Here is a 20,596-nt window from a genome sequence, read left to right as displayed (position 1 = left end):
AAGCTTGAAGGCATTGTTTTGATTCTGTAAAAAGTTTAAGGATCATACCTCCAATGAGCTTGAATATCTTGAATATGAACAACATAGTCACTTTAGGAATATGGCCATGGAAGTTTACATTTTTCATTTCTTTCTTTTTTCTTATGGATACTTTGTGTATCAAAATTAATAAGACCTTTTCAAATATTTTCCTCTGTAAAGTCTTTTGATTCTAGAATCATCAGCATTTTATACCATTATACTATTTTAGAAAGCAGTTCAGTTCAGTTCAGTCGCTCAGTTGTGTGCAGCTCTTTGCGACCCCATGGACTGCACCATGCCAGGCTTCTCTATCCATCACCAACTCCCGGACTTGTTCAAACTCATATCCATTGAGTTAGTGATGTCATCCTTATCAATAACTTCAGATATGCAGATGACACCACCCTTATGGCAGAAAGTGAAGAGGAACTAAAAAGCCTCTTGATGAAAGTGAAAGAGGAGAGTGAAAAAGTTGGCTTAAAGCTCAACATTCAGAAAACGAAGATCATGGCATCCGGTCCCATCACTTCAGGGGAAATAGATGGGGAAACAGTGGAAACAGTGTCAGACTTTATTTTGGGGGGCTTCAAAATCACTGCAGATTGTGACTGCGGCCATGAAATTAAAAGACGCTTACTCCTTGGAAGGAAAGTTATGACCAACCTAGATAGCATGTTCAAAAGCAGAGACATTACTTTGCCAACAAAGGTTCGTCTAGTCAAGGCTATGGTTTTTCCAGTGGTCATGTATGGATGTGAGAGTTAGACTGTGAAGAAGGCTGAGCACCGAAGAATTGATGCTTTTGAACTGTGGTGTTGGAGAAGACTCTTGAGAGTTCCTTGGACTGCAAGGAGATCCAACCAGTCCATTCTGAAGGAGATCAGCCCTGGGATTCCTTTGGAAGGAATGATACTAAAGCTGAAACTCCAGTACTTTGGCCACCTCATGTGAAGAGTTGACCCATTGGAAAAGACCCTAATGCTGGGAGGGATTGAGGGCAGGAGGATAAGGGGATGACAGAGGATGAGATGGCTAGATGGCATCACTGACTCGATGGACGTGAGTCTGGGTGAACTCTGGGAGTTGGTGATGGACAGGGAGGCCTGGCGTGCTGTGATTCATGGGGTCACAAAGAGTCGGACACTACTGAGTGACTGAACTGAACTGAGTGATGCCATCCAACCATCTCATCCTCTGTTGTCCCCTTCTCTTCCTGCCTTCAATCCTTCCTAGCATCAGGGTCTTTTCCAATGAGTCAGCTCTTTGCATGAGGTGGCCAAAGTATTGGAGTTTCAACTTCAACTTCAGTCCTTTCAATGAATATTCAGCACTGACTTCCTTTAGGATAGACTGGTTGGATCTCCTTGCAGTCCAAGGGACTCTAAAGAGTCTTCTCCAACACACAGTTCAAAAGCATCAATTCTTCGGCACTCAACTTTCTTGGTCCAGCTCTCACATCCATACATGACCACTGGAAAAACCATAGCCTTGACTAGACGGACCTTTGTCGGCAAAGTAATGTTTCTGCTTTTTAATAAGCTGTCTAGATTGGTCATAGCTTTTCTTCCAAGGAGCAAGCTTCTTTTAATTTCTTGTCAGTGAGAGACTTTATTTTGGGGGGCTCCAAAATCACTGCAGATGATGTTGAAGCCATGAAATTAGAAATCAGAGTCCCTGTGAAATACTGAAGGAGCCCAGAGATAGCAGAAATGCCAAACTAGGGATGTCTTTTAAGAAGTAACAGTGAGCTTCCATAGTGGCTTTTGTCAATGATGTGCTACTGCAAACCCAGAATATGACCAAGTTATGCAAGAACAATAACAAGCTAATTAACTAACTGCAGAAACTAGACTCTAATGCCTTATTGCAACAATACCCAAGAATGGTTGTCCATTTTCTCTTCTAGAAGCTCTTGTCACTTTGCCCTGTGATGTAAAACGATCAGACTATGTACACACACACACACACACACACACACACAGGTATATCCCTGGAGTAGGAAATGGCAACCCACTCCAATATTCTTGCCTGGAAAATCCCATGGGCAGAGGAGCCTGGCGGGCTACAGTCCATGGGGTCACAAAGAGGCAGACACAACTGAGTATATGCACAAATACACACACACACACACACACACACACACACACATATTATCAGTTAGCAAGTATAGCAAGTTGCTCACATTCTGAAGAGAATATGGAATATGAGAAGTAAGACACACTAAAAGAAAAGCAAATTTTCGTATACCACTTTAAGACAAATCACCACGGTATGGAGTCGTGGATGAAATCATCTGCATTTCTCAAGTTCTACTATGGACCATTCTCTCTTTCTTAAAAGTGATTAGTAGATTCAATAATAAGTTCAACAGAGTTCAAATCTATAAAACTCCAGTGTATACCATAGAATATTCTGAAATATTCTGTTTAACTTAACTTTGAAGAAAGTATTAGTTTCTGAAACCTGGAGAAAGAGGGCTATGAAAATACTACATTGAAAGGATATGGTACTAGTTATTGACTCTGGCTTTCACCCCTGGCTTTATGATTTGGTTGATTTACTTCAATTTCTTCATATGTAAGGTGGACATAATTATAATACATCATAAGGATGTTGTGAGCATTGAATAAATTATAAAATCACTAAGTCCCTGGCAAATAGTAAGCACTCAAGTGTCAGCTTTTATTATTATTATTATTATTGATATGCTATAAATGGCATTCAAAAAACATTACACTAACCTATTTAATCCTCACTATACACCTGTAAAAATACTGTATTTCAGATAATCAGGAAACTGCAACTCAGGATAAGTAACATATCTGACTGTCAATAAAAAGACCAAGCATTTCAACTCATATCTAGTTATTCAAATTTTGTGTTCTTTTTCTAATACCACATAGTCTCCAAATTCTGAGGTATTTGATTTTTGACATTTGAAATATGGTATTCCTATACCTCATTACCATGAAAATAGTAAAGGTCTCTGCAGTAGATAAAATATGAATTGAGTCAGTTTCTGATTATTTAATTTTCTGAAACTCAATTTTCATCTAATGACTTGCTTTCATTACAAGTTTATCAAATGCCTTAGTCCTAGGTGAAGTAGGGACCCACAGATGTATACACATGAGTTAGGGCTATATAATGTTCTTTTATTCACAAACAGCTTGTAGTGAAAATCTGGCTTGTGCCTGGCAAAAAGTTTTATTAAAACCCTATGATCTGTCAGTGATTATTCTAAAGGTACAGACCAAATGAAAATGAAATTCTCTCTTTTTTGAAGCTTATATGTAGATGCACAGAAAGAGACAGTAAATAAGTGTGTGTGTGTGTGTGTGTGTGTGTCTTGTGGAGGACAGTGCATGGGGGGTTATCATGGAAGGTATGCCTGCTGGACTGACATTAAGACAGAAGCTAGATGAAGGGAAGGAGGCACCAAGTGCATGTCTTGAGTGAAAGAACAATCCAGGAGGTCAAGCAAGGGCAGAGATGGACTCTCCTGAGGACCAGCAAGAAAGCCAGCTGAGCGGAAGCACAGGGCGTATGGAGGATGTAAACACAAGGCACCTCACAGCCGGCTACGGAGCTGCACACTGTGTGATTAAGGCTGGAGGAAAGGCCCCGTGTTGGAGCGCAAGAGGGGGAACAGCATGACCTGAGGTTAGGGAGGGAGGGGTGGGGTGGGAAAGGATTTGACATTTGTTTCAGTCTTTGAATTTTGAGAAATGCTTTGTCAGGGAGAGAGGATAGAGAAGAGATCAAAAGGAACAGAGCAAAGGCATGAAAATTCACAGTTGTGAAGGGCCTATATGTTGCCTTTTGATGTGATCAGTAGATTTCTCTGTAAGATTTTTTCTTTATTTGCTTCAAGATACCAAGAAAGCCTTATTTCATAAAACCCAGCAATTAAGTGCAAATGTGTGTCCAAATCATCATTTTAAGCTTCTGATCAAAATCCAAGTAAAAACTTGTATTTATTTTTTTAGCCAGTTATACTTCAGAATTAATATACTCTGCCAAAGGTCATTTAGTTTTTAAAATAAATAAAATAAACTAAATATTTTAATATAACATATTTCTTGTGCTAAAAGTTAACATATTAGAATATGATTTAAAAAAAAGGGACAAGGCAAAGGATGAGTCATCTGTCAGCAAACACTGCTTTTCCTAGTTGTTTTATAACAATGTATGTTTATCACTATGGCTCACATCTTAAAAAAATACCAATGCAAGCAGAAACAGTAGCATGGTGGTCCCCTTCACTAGAAATAATTGTCAAATATTTATTTATCTCCTCATCAGGCGAGGTATTAAAATCTTGAATTCACTTTTAATCACTGCTCAGTAATATAGGACGCAGGAAAGTGGTCAATGCCATATGAGGAACACAGATTCCCTAGTTTCTTTCTTTAGCACCCATCTTTCCACATTAAGAAGCATAGCAGGTAGCATAATGTTGGCCACATCTCAGCGGTGGCACATTTCCATCTCCCAGGGGGTGTGGGAAGACCCAACTGCACAGCAGTAACAATAATTCTAGCATATCCGTTTATGAAATAACTTTGGCAGTAATGACAAGAGGATTTGGATGAAAGTATATTTGTGGTCTTCCAGCTGGAAGATCAGAGCAGAGATTCTAAAGCAAAAGGCACAGAGTGGGATGGCAGATAGTGGCTGCTTGGATAAGAACACAAGAGAGTTGGGGATCCATGCTGAGCTCCAGGGGAAAGGCAAACAAAGCAGTCTTTACAGAATATTGTCTTGCTGCCCACTATCAGTGCAAGAGATTACTAATGCCATCTGCTGGACATACGTGGGATTTAAAAGTGGAATCCACAGAAATGATACCCCAGTGTCTGTTTACATAGTGGCTTCAGTTCTTCTGATTTCGGTATTGACCATCTGGTGATGTCCATGTGTAGAGTCTTCTCTTGTATTGCTGGAAGAGGGTGTTTGCTATGACCAGTGCATTCTCTTCAGTTCAGTTCAGTCGCTCAGTCGTTTCCGACTCTTTGCGACCTCATGAATCGCAGCACGTCAGGCCTCCCTGTCCATCACCAACTCCCAGAGTTCACTCAAACTCACATCCATCGAGTCGGTGATGCCATCCAAGCATCTCATCCTCTGTCGTCCCCTTCTCCTCCTGCACCCAATCCCTCCCAGCATCAGAGTCTTTTCCAATGAGTCAACTCTTCACATGAGGTGGCCAAAGTATTGGAGTTTCAGCTTTATCATCAGTCCTTCCAATGACCACCCAGGACTGGTCTCCTTTAGGACTGAATGAAGTCCTTGCAGTCCAAAGGACTCTCAAGAGTCTTCTCCAACACCACAGTTCAAAAGCATCAATTCTTCAGTGCTCAGCTTTCTTCACAGTCCAACTCTCACATCCATACATGACCACTGGAAAAACCATAGCCTTGACTAGACGGACCTTTGTTGACAAAGTAATGTCTCTGCTTTTGAATATACTATCTAGGTTGGTCATAACTTTCCTTCCAAGGAGTAAGTGTCTTTTAATTTCATGGGTGCAGTCACCATCTGCAGTGATTTTGGAGCCCAAAAGATAAAGTCTGACACTATTTCCACTGTTTCCCCATCTATTTGCCATGAAGTGATGGGACCAGATGCCATGATCTTCGTTTTCTGTATGTTGAGCTTTAAGCCACTTTTTCACTCTCCTCTTTCACTTTCATCAAGAGGCTTTTTAGTTCCTCTTCACTTTCTGCCACAAGGGTGGTGTCATCTGCATATCTGAGGTTATTGATATTTTTCCCGGCAATCTTGATTGCAGCTTGTGCTTCTTCCAGCCCAGCATTTCTCATGATGTACTCTGCATAGAAGTTAAATAGGCAGGGTGACAATATACAGCCTGGACGTACTCCTTTTCCTATTTGGAACCAGTCTGTTGTTCCATGTCCAGTTCTAACTGTTGCTTCCTGACCTGCATATAGGTTTCTCAAAAGGCAGATCAGGTGGTCTGGTATTCCCATCGCTTTCAGAATTTTCCACAGTTTATTGTGATCCACACAGTCAAATGCTTTGGCATAGTCAATAAAGCAGAAGCAGATGTTTTTCTGGAACTCTCTTGCTTTTTTCCATGATCCAGCAGATGTTGGCAATTTGGTCTCTGGTTCCTCTGCCTTTTCTAAAACCAGCCTGAACATCTGGAAGTTCATGGTTCATGTATTGCTGAAGCCTGGCTTGGACAATTCTGAGCATTGCTTTACTAGCGTGTGAGATGAGTGCAATTGTGCGGTAGTTTGAGCATTCTTTGGCATTGCCTTTCTTTGGGATTAGAATGAAAACTGACCTTTTCCAGTCCTGTGGCCACTGCTGAGTTTTCCAAATTTGCTGGCATATTGAGTGAAGCACTTTCACAGCATCATCTTTCAGGATCTGAAATAGCTCAACTGAAATTCTATCACCTCCACTAGCTTTGTTTGTAGTGATGCTTTCTAAGGCCCACTGGACTTCACATTCCAGGATGTCTGGCTCTGGGTGAGTGATCACACCATCATAATTATCTGGGTCGTGAAGATCTTTTTTGTACAGTTCTTCAGAGTATTCTTGCTACCTCTTCTTAATATCTTCTGCTTCTGTTAGGTACATACCATTTCTGTCCTTTATCGAGCCCATCTTTGCATGAAATGTCCCCTTGATATCTCTAATTTTCTTGAAGCAATCTCTAGTCTTTCCCATTCTGTTGTTTTCCTCTATTTCTTTGCACTGATCGCTGAGGAAGGCTTTCTTATCTCTCCTTGCTATTCTTTGGAACTCTGCATTCAAATGGGAATATCTTTCCTTTTCTCCTTTGCTTTTCACTTCTCTTCTTTGCACAGCTATTTGTAAGGCCTCCTCAGACAACCATTTTGCTTTTTTGCATTTCTTTTCCATGGGGATGGTCTTGATCCCTGTCTCCTGTACAATATCAAAACTCTATTAGCCTTTGCCCTGCTTCATTCTGTACTCCAAGGCCAAATTTGCCCATTTCTCCAGGTATTTCTTGACTTCCTACTTCTGCATTCCAGGCCCCTATAATGAAAAGGACATCCTTTTTGGGTGTGAGTTCTAAAAGGTCTTGTAGGTCTTCATAGAATCATTCACCTTCAGCTTCTTCAGAGTTATTGGTCAGGGCATAGACTTGGATTACTGTAATATTGAATGGTTTGCCTTGGAAACGAACAGAGATCATTCTGTCGTTTTTGAGATTGCATCCAAGAACTTCATTTTGGACTCTTCTGTTCACTATGATGGCTACTCCATTTCCTCTAAGGGATTCTTGCCCACAGTAGTTGATATAATGGTCATCTGAGTTAAATTCACCCATTCCAGTCCATTTTAGTTTGCTGATTCCTAAATTGTTGATGTTCACACTTTCCGTCTCCTATTTGACCACTTCCAATTTGCCTTAATTGATAGACCTAACATTCCAGGTTCCTATGCATTATTGCTCTTTATACCATTGCACTTTACTTCCATCACCAGTCACATCCACAACTGGGTGGTGTTTTTGCTTTGGCTCCATCTCTTCATTCTTTCTGGAGTTATTTCTCCACTCTTCTCCAGTAGCATATGGGGCACCTAATGACCTGGGGAGTTCATCTTTCTACATGAACTCCACACTTGAACTCTACACATGGACATCACCAGATGGTCAATACTGAAATCAAATTGATTATATTCTTTGCAGCCAAAGATGGAAAAGCTCTATACAGTCAGCAAAAACAAGACTAGAAGCTGACTGTGGCTCAGATCATGAACTCCTTATTGCCAAATTCAGACTTAAATTGAAGAAAGTAGGGAAAACCACTAGACCATTTAGGTATGATCTAAATCAAATCCCTTACGATTATCCAGTGGAAGTGACAAATAGATTCAAGGGATTAGAAGTGATAGAGTGCCTGAACAACTATGGACGGAGGTTCATGTCATTGTATAGAAGACAGTGATCAAGACATTCCCTAAGAAAAAGGAATGCAACAAAGGCAAAATGGTTGACTGAGGAGGCCTTACAAACAGCTATGAAACATAGAGAAGCGAAAGGCAAAGAAGAAAAGGAACGATATAAGCATCTGAATGCAGAGTTCCAAAGAATAGCCAGGAGAGATAAGAAAGCCTTCCTCAGTGATCAATGCAAAGAAATAGAGCTAAACAATAGAATGGGAAAGACTAGAGATCTCTTAAAGAAAATTAGAGATACCAAGGGAACATTTCATGCAAAGATAGGCACAATAAAAGACAGAAATGGTATGGACCTAACAGAAGCAGAAGATTTTAAGAAGAGGTGACAAGAATACACAGAAGAACTATACAAAAAAGATCTTCACGACCCAGATAATCTTGATGATGTGATCACTCCCCTAGAGCCAGACATCGTGGAATGAGAAGTCAATTGGACCTTAGGAAGCATCACTATGAACAAAGCTAATAGAGGTGATGGAATTCCAGTTGATTATTTCAAATCCTAAAAGATGATGCTGTGAAAGTGCTGCACTCAATATGCCAGCAAACTTGGAATACTCAGCAGTGGCCAAAGGACTGGAAAAGGTCAGTTTTCATTCCAATCCCAAAGAAAGACAATGCTGAAAATGCTCAAACTACCACACAATTGCACTCTTCTCATATGCTAGCAAAGGAATGCTCAAAATTCTCCCGCCAGTCTTCAACAGTATGTGAACCACTGGATTTAGAAAAGGCAGAAGAACCTGAAATCAAATTGCCAACATCCGCTGGATCATTTGAAAAAGCAAGAGAGTTCCAGAAAAACATCTACTTCTGCTTTATTGACCACCCAAAACCTTCGACTGTGTGGATAACAAAAAGCTGTGGAAAATTCTTAAAGAGATGGGATTACCAGACCACCTGACCTGCCTCCTGATTCAGGTCAAGAAGCAACAGTTAGAACTGGACACGGAACAACAGACTGGTTCCATGAGAAAGGAGTACTTCCAGGCTACGTATTGTCACCCTGCTTATTTAACTTATATTCAGAGTACATCATGAGAAATGCTGGACTAGATGAAGCACAAGCTGGAATCAAGATTGCCGGGAGAAATATCAATAACCTCAGATATGCTAAGAAAACTAAGAAAACTTAGTTTTCTTAACCTTAGAAAAAGTAAGAAAAAATTTAGAAAAACCTTAGAAAAAAACTTAGAACCTTAGAAAAACTAAGAAAACCTTAGAAAAACTAACCTTAGAAAACTTAACCTCAGAAAACTAAGATCATGGCAATTTGATCTCTGGTTCCTCTGCCTTTTTTAAATCCAGTGGTTTGCATACTGTTGAAGACTGACCTGGAGAATTTTGAGCATTTTGAGATAGGTGTCACAAGGATGACACCACCTTTATGGCAGAAAGCGGAGAACTAAAGAGTTGTTTGATGAAAGTGAAAGTGGAGAGTGAATAAGTTGGCTTATAACTCAACATTCAGAAAACTAAGATCGTGGCATCTGGTCCCGTCACTTCATGGGAAATAGATGGGGAAACAGTGGAAATAGTGACAGACTATTTTTGGGGGCTCCAAAATCAGACTGCAGCCAGGAAATTAAAAGCCACTTGCTCCTTGGGAAAAAAGTTATGACCAACCTAGACAGCTTATTAAAAAGCAGAAACATTATTTGGCAATAAAGGTCCATCTAGAGAAACCTATGTTTTTTCCAATAGTCATGTATGGAAGTGAGAGTTGGACTATAAAGAAAGCTAAGCGCTGATGAATTGATGCTTTGAACTGTGGTGTTGGAGAAGACTCTTGAGAGTCCCTTGGGAAGCAAGGAGATCCAACTAGTCTATCCTAAAGGAAATTAGTCCTGAATATTCATTGGAAGGGCTGATGCTAAAGCTGAAACTCCAGTACTTTGGCCACCTGATGCAAAGAACTGACTCATTTGAAAAGACCCTGATGCTGGGAAAGACTGAAGTCGGGAGAAGGGGCTGACTGAAGATGAGGTGGTTGAATGGCATTGCTGACTCAATGGACATGAGTTTGAGTAAAGTCCAGGAGTTGGTGATGGACAGGGAGGCCTGGTGTGTTGAAGTCCATGGGGTCACAAAGAGTTGAGGGACTGAGGGACTGAACTGAACTGAACTCACTTCTTCTAGTGAGAGGTAGACCAAATAAGCTAAAAACAAAAACAAAGTCATGTGCATGTATAGTGTACCTGAAGTCTGGGGTTTTGTATTATGACTCTGTATTTCAGAAAATTATAGTATTTAATTGTATTGTGTTTTATAGCAGAACTCTATTGTATTAATAGTACAATTGACCCATATATGGCACTCAGGCAATTGGGTATTGAGTTTGTACCGTAAATCCATGAATTCCTTGCTAATAATCTATTGTGTACTATAAATTTTATACTTGATATATATCTTTCTATATTTTATTAGAAAATAAATAGTGATTTGATTTTATCTTATTTTAACTAGAAATGGATAAAAATTTAAAAGATTTAATAAAAAATGAAAAGAAGAACAAATATTACTCTTGTTAGAACTATTACATATGCATTTGGGTTTTACATAAAATATGTTGATTCAACTTTTGGTATAAGTTTTGTTTTGTGAAAAAAATTTCCTTTATTAGTTGGAAAACTCTCTCTAGGATTATTATAAGGCCATGCTTTTGAAATTATGAATTTTCTCGTGGTGCTTCAGTACAATTTTAGAACTCTTAAATATGTGTGACTAAATTAGCATAGGTTCCAGTCTATATCTCCCCAAAAGTACTAATCCCATGAGATTTGTATTGGGGGAAAAATGGTTTCCATGATCAAAATATTTTGGAATATGCTAAATTCCAAGTACCTTAGAGATCTATAAAGCACATTTATTAAAGTATGAGGTGTTGATATTCACTGAGAGTTTTTAGTATGTGCTATTATTGCATTTAACCTTTTTCATGACTGTCTTGGTGGTAGTTTAGTTGTGGGTCCTGTCATTAACCCTAATGACAAAGAAGGAAACTGAGGCCACAGAATTGGTCATATGTTCAAAGTCACACTGTAAGATAATAGAGAAAAATCTCTGACTTCAGAGCTCATGCTCTTAAGTCTGAAGCCATATGCTCAAAATAATAATGTATAAAACAATATTACACATTAATATGACTTTTATGTTAGTTATATTTCAATATTGATATTAACCTGTTAAAAGCTTTGAGGATTAATGCAGTAATACATCTCTTTAACTTGGCTTAACTCAACATTTCTAAATCGGGTTTGGCTACAGAAAGCTAACAAATTGTAGTGAAAATAGTGTCCCACAGAATACAGTTTGAGAAATGCAGATATAAGCTATAGTATCACAGTAGATGAGAAGCCAGGATGGGAGTAACTTTTCAGTATTTCTTTGGCCACTTGCTCCAAATAACTGCGAGTGCCTTTCCCAAGGCAGACTGTCACTCAAGGATGCCACTTGACACTTTGGAATGGGCAGTAGTAGCAAGCAAACACCTATTTCCTGCTTGCAGATGCACAGAGCACGGGAACCCTTTGCACAAATGTGGATTATATAGTATATCCTGCAAAGGGAGTGAGCTTAATTTAGTTAAGCTACAAGGTTGAGTGAAAAACAGCATGCTGCTGTTATTGTTGAGTCAATTAAATTGTCCTCTGTGCTCATAGGAACTGTTCCACATTTATTACCAGTGAGATATACGCTCCGGCAGTTTCTTTGCTTTGGATTGTCTTATATTTAGCACATCTAAAGATTTGAGAACGGATGATGGAAGACATGGTGATAAATTGTCAGGCTTTTCTAAAGATTCAGAAGTTCTAAAGTTCCTGCCAGTGACAGATGGTCTGTCCTTACTCATCGCTTATCTTCCTGACAGGACTTGATTTTTTTCCCCTTTTTTTGTTCAATTTTCTTAAAGTAAGCTAAGCTGCTTGGGAAGTAGGATAGTCTCATTTGTTATAACTGTGTTACTCTACGTTGATATGGAAGCAACTCTATATGAATATGAACCTGGGTCCCTCTATGTTATTAATGTATACATGGGTAGTGATAAGCGAGAAGCATGGGACAAGAGGGGAGAGAAACAGATAACCAAGGAAAACCCCTACTTCCTTTATTCCTGTTATATTGTAACCAAACCTACTAGTTAAACCATTGGTTAATCTTTTTTTTTTTTTAATTAATTTTATTTTATTTTTAAACTTTACATAATTGTATTAGTTTTGCCAAATATTAGTTAATCTTTTCTTACTGCCATTGTCTTTCATAGCCCAAGCATCACGTGATCTTTTGGGCAGTGCTTATTATTATATGGTAATACAGTATACATTATTTGTAGGACCTTTATTATTTCATAACAATCAACGAAAATTGAAATTTGGGAGTAAATAGTATAGTTAGGCTGTACTAACTTGCTGGACATTTATATAAGTCCACAGAATGAAACCAAACAACTATAACTATAACAGTGATGGAATTAGGTATAAAATAGGTTCCAACTAGAAAAATAAAAGGGAGTAAATATTTCAATCAAATCGCTTAATCCTTTTCATTGGCTTAAAATATGTTTACTGCTGAAATAGGAAATGTGCTACTTAAGTAAGGAAGATAAGAAAAAGAAACAATTTCTCTGTTCCGAGTTCTAGTATGTTGTTCTTTAGTTGCTCAGTCGTGCCCAACTCTTTTGCAACCTCATGATCCTGTAGCCAGGTTCCTCTGTCTATGGGATCTTCCAGGCAAGAATGTAATTAATGCAGTCAGTTGCCATTTCCTACTCCAGGGGATCTTCCTGACCCAGGGATCAAACCTGTGTCTCTTGCAAGTCTCCTGCATTACAGACAGACTCTTTACCACTAAGCCACTGGGAAAGCCCCTAGTATAAGTGTAAATATGAAGACTTAAAATATTCTAGAATGCCTTACATATCTTCTTAATCCTTTGTCCAGTTGTATTACTAATTCAGTCCTTCAAGCTGGTAATGCAGTTAGTTTGATACATTACTTAGTCTAAAATATATCAAATGGAAAGTGATTAATATGAATAAAAAGTTAAATTATCAGATAGATGTATTGATTTAGTATTTATAATAGTTGTTTGATATTTGTTATCTACAAAAATAACTGAGAATTTATTTTTATGTAAATATGTCTTTCCTAAGAGTATTCACTTTAGCTCCATTTGATTGGGAAAAACATAAACATATTATTATCACTCTTTTTTACCGTTTCTTTTAACTCTACTGTAAAATTTATTTCTCTGGAGATATATGTATATATTAATATATTCATATATTACACACTGCTGCTGCTGCTAAGTCGCTTCAGTCGTGTCCGACTCTGTGCGACCACAGAGACGGCAGCCCACCAGTCCCTGTGATTCTCCAGGCAAGAACACTGGAGTGGGTTGCCATTTCCTCCTCCAATGCATGAAAGTGAAAAGTGAAAGTGAAGTCTCGCAGTCGTGTCCGACTCTTAGCGACCCCATGGACTGCAGCCCACCAGGCTCCTCCGTCCATGGGATTTTCCAGGCAGGAGTACTGGAGTGGGGTGCCATTGCCTTCTCCATATTACACACTAGTATAAATATAATAGTATGTCATATATACATATCAACATAATATATAAATATACACTTTATATAAATAGCTTTTAAAGCACTTATTTTGTATAACACTTTTTATTTCCAATAAGTTACTGGTGATAGTTTATCTAAGATGATTAAAGTAAAATAATTATTAAATTAGAAACAATGGATGCCATTACTGGTATAAAGTGACTTTTTAAGCTAAAATTGAAAACTGCCATTGGTCATACTTTCTACATTGTTTCACCTAAAGTTGAACATGTATGTATTTCAAAAGCAATAATAATAGTATAGTTTAAAAATAGATCACATGTCCTCACTTCTGTGATAAGATATTTATTATTAAGGCACCTTAGTAAGATCATAGGAATCTATGTGATGATATATATGGAAATAGTATAAAATGTATACCAAAATTTAAAAAATATTCTCCTAATAATTATATAATTGAGAAAGTATTGACTCACATAAATGTAATTCCAATTGTTTCTCATGATGCAATGGATCTTTCAGTAGGCATTTCTCAGTAAGACAAAGACTAACCCCCAAAAGTAATTTATGCATTGTGTATGCATTAGTCACTCAATTGTGTCGGACTCCCTGCGACCCCATGGACTGTAGCCCACCAGGCTTGACCATGGGATTCTCCAGGCAAGAATACTGGAGTGGATTGCAATTTTCCTCTCCAAAAGTAATTCATCAGTTCAGTTCAGTTCAGTTCAGTCACTCAGTCGTGTCCGACTCCTTGCGACCCCATGAATCGCAGCACGCCAGGCCTCCCTGTCCATCACCAACACCCGGAGTTCACTCAGACTCACGTCCATCGAGTCAGTGATGCCATCCAGCCATCTCATCATCTGTTGTCCCCTTCTCCTCCTGCCCCCAATCCCTCCCAGCATCAGAGTCTTTTCCAATGAGTCAACTCTTTGCATGAGGTGGCCAAAGTATTGGAGTTTCAGCTTCAGCATCAGCCCTTCCGATGAACACCCAGGACTGATCTCCAAGTAATTCATACTTTATAACAATTCCTTGCTAGTTATTAGAAAGCATCCTCACTTAACACCTGATCTTTTGGTGTTACTGGTGAAAATAGCACAGCAATCTCTTATAAAACAATCTAACCTAACTTTTATCTATGTGTTCCATGGCATGAATCATAAGAACATGTCGTAGGATGTTCATGATAAAGTTGGATAGAATGAAAACGCACTGCCAGTAGGGTTACTTTTTTGGCCTAAGCCAAGGATAATTTTCGGAGAAGGCAATGGCACCCCACTCCAGTACTCTTGCCTGGAAAATCCCATGGATGGAGGAGCCTGGAAGGCTGCAGTCCATGGGATCGATGAGGGTGGGACACGACTGAGCAACTTCCCTTTCACTTTTCACTTTCATGCATTGGAGAAGGAAATGGCAACCCACTCCAGTGTTCTTGCCTGGAGAATCCCAGGGACGGGGGAGCCTGGTGGGCTACCGTCTATGGGGTCTCACAGAGTCGGACACGACTGAAGTGACTTAGCAGTAGCAAGGATAATTTAGAATCGATTTATTTAAATCTATTCAGTCAAGATTGCTACCTATACATAGTTTACTTTTTCTTTTACATACATTTTCTTTCTGCTCATATTATTAGCAACACTACTGAAATTAGCCAACTATGAGTGACGTGAGTGAAGTCGCTCAGTCGTTTCCAACTGTTTGCGACCCCATGGACTGTAGCCTACAAGGCTCCTCTGTCCGTGGAATTTTCCAGGCAAGAGTACTGGAATGGGTTGCCATTTCCTTCTCCAGGGGATCTTCCCGACCCAGGGATCGAATTGCAGGCAGACACTCTACCATCTGAGCCACCAGGGAAGTCCCTAGCCAACTATCAGATCAGATCAGATCAGTCGCTCAGTCTTGTCCGACTCTTTGTGACCCCATGAATCGCAGCACGCCAGGCCTCCCTGTCCATCACCAACTCCCAGAGTTCACTGAGACTCACGTCCATCGAGTCAGCGATGCCATCCAGCCATCTCATCCTCTGTTGTCCCCTTCTCCTCCTGCCCCCAATCCCTCCCAGCATCAGAGTCTTTTCCAATGAGTCAACCCTTCGCATGAGGTGGCCGAAGTACTGGAGTTTCAGCTTTAGCATCATTCCCTCCAAAGAAATTCCAGGGCTGATCTCCTTCAGAATGGACTGGTTGGATCTGTCCATCACTTTTATAGTCTTTTCATTCAGGTAATTTTACAATTGGATCTCCTCAGTACACATACTCAAAGGTTTTTGGAACATGGACATTTTACTTTGTCAAGACGATGACAAAACACATACACAGGGACGTAACAGATAAGAATGTTAAATTAGAGCCAGATAATGGAAGGATATATACTTAGATATTTATTAGGTAGATGATACAAGGTCACCAAAGCTTTATTTGGACTAGGAAATTCAATGCAAATTCTACTCAGTTAAATCACAAAAACAGTATTATTTGTATTCTTTTTTTCATTCGAAGCCTTTGTTTTTCTAGGCTTTTAATTAACTTTATTTTCAAACTTAGAGAGTCTACACTGCACTTACAAGATGAACACAAATGCTTCTACCATATTTTACTGTAATGGTTTTCCATTTTCAGTTGACTTTTCAGTTGAAAAGGACCTTTCCAACATGTGATACATCTTTGTCATTTGTCAAGTATATCTTTTTAGTTTGGTTTGTTTTTCACAATTAATGCTGACTGATAGCTGGTTTGTTTTCTGTTCCAGGTTGTGGAGACTAATTTGGTTGCTTTTGACTGTCACTGGATCATTATAAATGAGGTAAATCTAACTAAACCTTACTGTCAACTCTGAGTCCTGTTTTCATAAGTATAGTCACAGCTACAGCCTTGAATTTCTAACAGGAACACAGAGTAAACTTTCAGCTCACTGAAAGGATGCTGTTAAATAAAATAGAATAAGGAGTTTTTGCAAATTATAAAGGGCTTTGTATGAATAAAGTAAATACAGAATGTCTTCCCCACTGAGTATCTTTTAGCCTTTTCCGTTGGCACACACTGCTTACATCAGAGATCATTTTTATAAAAAGTACAGTTCTTCTTTGTAAGCAAAGTGAATCCCTCCCAGTGGAGGGCCTGTGTTCCATTTATATTTTACTGTTGTTTCTAGAACTTTTATATCCCACCCCCTTACAAGTGGATTAAATAGTTCCTCACATGAATATGAATAAATAAGAGCAGATTGTTTTGCTTTTCATAAAGAAACACAACTGTTTTAAAATCCACCAACTTGTCAAATTTCTTGTGGAAGATTTTTTTGCAAAAACAATGCGTAAGATTAAAAATACAGTATTACAACACGAGAGCCCTGTGAAATAGGTTGTACCATTAGCACCTGCCAGTCAGAGTTAGAAAGGAAAATGAGTAGATTAGTCAGGGACAAGTAATGAGATAAAGATCTAGTATTCAGTATATCTATTACTTATGGAAAAAATAATGTGTTGTTTATCAAATGATACTAATGTTGAATTATAGAATAATCCATTTTATCTCAGGAGCAAAGTAGCATTTTTGACAAGAATTCTAGTCTCGAATTCAGCAAGATAGGCTCAATCCTGGCTTTGAAATTGGTTCATAGCTGTGTTACTATGGATATATAATAAAATATCCTGTGCCTCAGGGGTTATTTATTAGTTTGTACTGTAGGTACAACAACATTTACTTTACCAGTTCTTAATGAAAATTAAGTGAAATATTATTGAATGCTCTGAACATGATGCCTGACAAATGACAGTAAATGGTATTGCAATAATGATCAGAGTACATTAAAAGTTCACAGATCACTTACTCACATATTATTTTGTTGAACAATAAATAGTGTTATGAAGTATTGAGGAAATGGGGTCTTGCCTTTCCTTATACAGAGAAATAAAAATGATTCTTAGTTTCAAGTTGTTTCTCCTACAACACCCTTCACTGATGAATTTTAGCTTTCTTGATGGTTCTTTTTGTTCAGTTTAAAGGCACTGGAAACATTTTACAAACCTATTTTTTGCCTGCCAGACTTTGATTCTACATGATTTGTCGGTGTATTTCTTATGTCAGATTAAGATGTGTTCTTCAGAGATCCCCACAGATAACATGTGTATGTCAGATCTGCTTTTCAATGAAGTTTTTAAGTCAGTCTAGAATGACTAATCATCAGGATGGATTAAGGGAAAGGGAGACAACAAACCAACCACATACCTAGAAATACCTTTTCTAGGCATTTTTATCTCTTTTTTCCCAAAGAATCTAAGGTTGAAATAAATCAAATGGTTTGTCAAATATTATGCAACTATTAAGTGGTAATAATGGGATTTAAAACTTAGTCTTTTCCAGTCTAAAGCTTTGGTTGTTGTTGCTTTTTTTTAAAATAATTTTCCTTATAGATTATATTTTTGAAATTTATGCTCCTAAATTTCAACCTTATAGGAGCCAGTAAGTTTTATGTTACTTTTTGTCTTTAGCTTAATATTTTCTGGATTACTATTTTTTGAAATAGAGAATCCTCCTAATTTCTTATTATTGTTTCACACCCACCTTCTGATGGGTAGTAGGCCACTCAGCTTTTTTGATATGAAACAAACTGGAGCTGTTTTACTTGTTTGTGTCAATACTGATGACTAGGGGGGAAAAGTGATTTCTTGCCTCTTTAGAGACATGGATTAATCAAACAAATTAACACTTACAATTGATAAATGGAATGCCCATTCTTTTCTATTCTTTGGTAAGATTGCAGAAAGGACCCCTGAATTAACATTTTCCCCATATTCAACTTAACTTCTAATGTTATCCTTGTATCCTGAAAATGTGAACCCAGGTAGAGAGAGCTTCCCATGACACCAATGACCATCTGTCCACTGCTTGCTTGTCAGTTTGTGCTATGGAAGAAACTGCTTTTTCATATTATAAAAAGGAAGTTTAAGTAGTATGTATTTCATTTATAGAAAGAGCAATAGCTTATATTTTACTATATCTTTCATAAAATTGTAACTCATTCTGTTAAACTTCTCATTAAGTTTTATTTCATAAAATATTAGGGCCAATGATGTCTTTCAACAATTGTTTCATAATTTGAGTCCCTATTTTACAAAAAAAAAAATCCACACAAAAAACAATCTAATAACTCAATAAATATTAGAAGTATAAAACACAGTATAGAAAACCTCAGTATTTTCTCATTCACATGTTAGTTTCCCACTGTAAATTGTTATAACTATAGCTTCACTTTTACCATCACTGAAACCCTTATCTCTTTTCTGCTCACAGTCCTCCTTACTAGTCCTTGAGCAGAGATGTAACTTTAGGCAGAGCAGGTCAATACCACTTGGTCTTTGAAAAATCTCATGGTCACAGCCTGCACTGTTTACATTGGTTATTATGTTTTTTCCCTAAACTAGGTTAAAAAAAATCAGAAATCAAGTATATTTTCTGTACTTTCATCCCTAAGAGATACCATCCATATATGTATCTGTGCTCAGCCCTCTTAATTCTACATGATTCCATCCAGCCACCTCATTCTCTCTGAAATATGCCTCAGGAAACTTGAGAGTCACTACCTTTATTTGTTTTATACATCTGTTTATAATAAATGAATCAAAATTTATCTTAATTTCCATAAAATGAGAAACATGAATTCCTCAAGTTTCCTAGGAAAATAATAAACTCTAAAAGGAGCAACAACAACAACAAAATCCAACAACTTGCAAATGCCCATTTTGTTTGAACATGGACATTATGAATCCGATTAGTTTGCTTTGTGTAGCTACTATTTTGTTGCTAATTTTAAAATGGGTTGCAAACATTTACTTAATCTTATTGCACCAACAGTTTCTCAAAGAAACTATAAATCAAAGTTGGCATTGTGCATCGTGATACAAATTGATGCTCAAGCTTGAAAACAGTAAATTTGTTTCATTTGCATCAAATATGCTATAATAATGAGAGGCTATGCTAGTTCATATGGTGTAATCAATCATACGCTAGTAGTTGGAAATGGTATTTATCTTTTCCCTGCAATCAGGTGATCCAGCAGAGAACAGCCTTTCCTTATAAGTATTGTCATCCCTTCAGGGTCCCGAAGCAGATGGCCTAGCACTTTATTTAAGTTTTACAAGTTAGAAGCTCAGATAAGAAGATATACATACATAAATACATATTAGAAGTATAGAACACGGTATAGAAAACCTCAGTTCTTTTCTCATTCACATGTTAGTTTCCTACTGTAAATTGTTATAAATGTCACTTCACTTTGTTACTGAAACCCTTGGCTGTTTTTTACCCACAGCCCTCCTTACTAGTCCTTGAGAAGAGATGTAACTTTAGGCAGAGCAGGTCAATACCACTTAATGTTTCAATACCACTTAACACACACACACACACACACACACACACACACACAGTTTAGAGCAGCAAGAAGCATAATGCTATATGTAGTCTTCCATTCCCTGATGATACTAAACCTGACCCTTGGTGTCCTGACTTCTTATTTAAATACTAGTTTTTTAGTTTAAGCCATTATTCTCTGCTAATCACTGCTTACTTCTGCAGTGAAGTTGTTGTTGTTATGGTTGAGATTTGAATATGTGTAATGAATATTTTTCATTTTTCTAATTTGGTGATTAATTGAACTGCTCGCTACTAATCTGTCAAGCAGAAAGTTGACATTCTGTTCCTTTTTCCACTTTATAGTCTGCAGTTGGTTTTTTCCATGTTTCATGGTATTTGTATAATAATTTCACATTACTGTTAAACTTTATGGAAGCATCAAAGGGTCTTTTTTGTTAAAGTATGGAGAGCATAAACATACCAGTAACACAACAATAATATAATCTTTTCAAATTACACTACATAGCACACTGCTTAGTATCATTACTAAAATCTGCTTTATTTATAATAGATAAAGTTATTAAAGCACCCCAGTGTCTCTACTTAAAGTTTCAGGGATCTATCTTTCAAAGATGGTTTGCTGAAATCTTGCCATTCATTCAATTTTTTATTTGACAGTACATTTA

General features: G+C 37.8%; 1 protein-coding gene across 3 annotated transcripts in view; it reads left to right on the top strand.

Moving 5' to 3' along the window:
• GRID2 (glutamate ionotropic receptor delta type subunit 2) overlaps positions 1-20,596 on the top strand; it is a 1,644,075-nt gene that overhangs the window by 957,567 nt on the left and 665,912 nt on the right. For all 3 annotated transcript variants that reach the window (XM_027544060.1, XM_027544061.1, XM_027544059.1), the window contains exon 5: positions 16,309-16,362. In XM_027544060.1, the coding sequence (XP_027399861.1) occupies positions 16,309-16,362 (54 nt within the window). The remainder of the gene's footprint in view (positions 1-16,308; positions 16,363-20,596) is intronic.

This window comes from Bos indicus x Bos taurus, chromosome 6 (genome assembly GCF_003369695.1).
Source record: "Bos indicus x Bos taurus breed Angus x Brahman F1 hybrid chromosome 6, Bos_hybrid_MaternalHap_v2.0, whole genome shotgun sequence".
Taxonomy (NCBI): Eukaryota; Metazoa; Chordata; class Mammalia; order Artiodactyla; family Bovidae; genus Bos; species Bos indicus x Bos taurus.
This window is presented reverse-complemented; position numbering and strand designations above follow the sequence as displayed.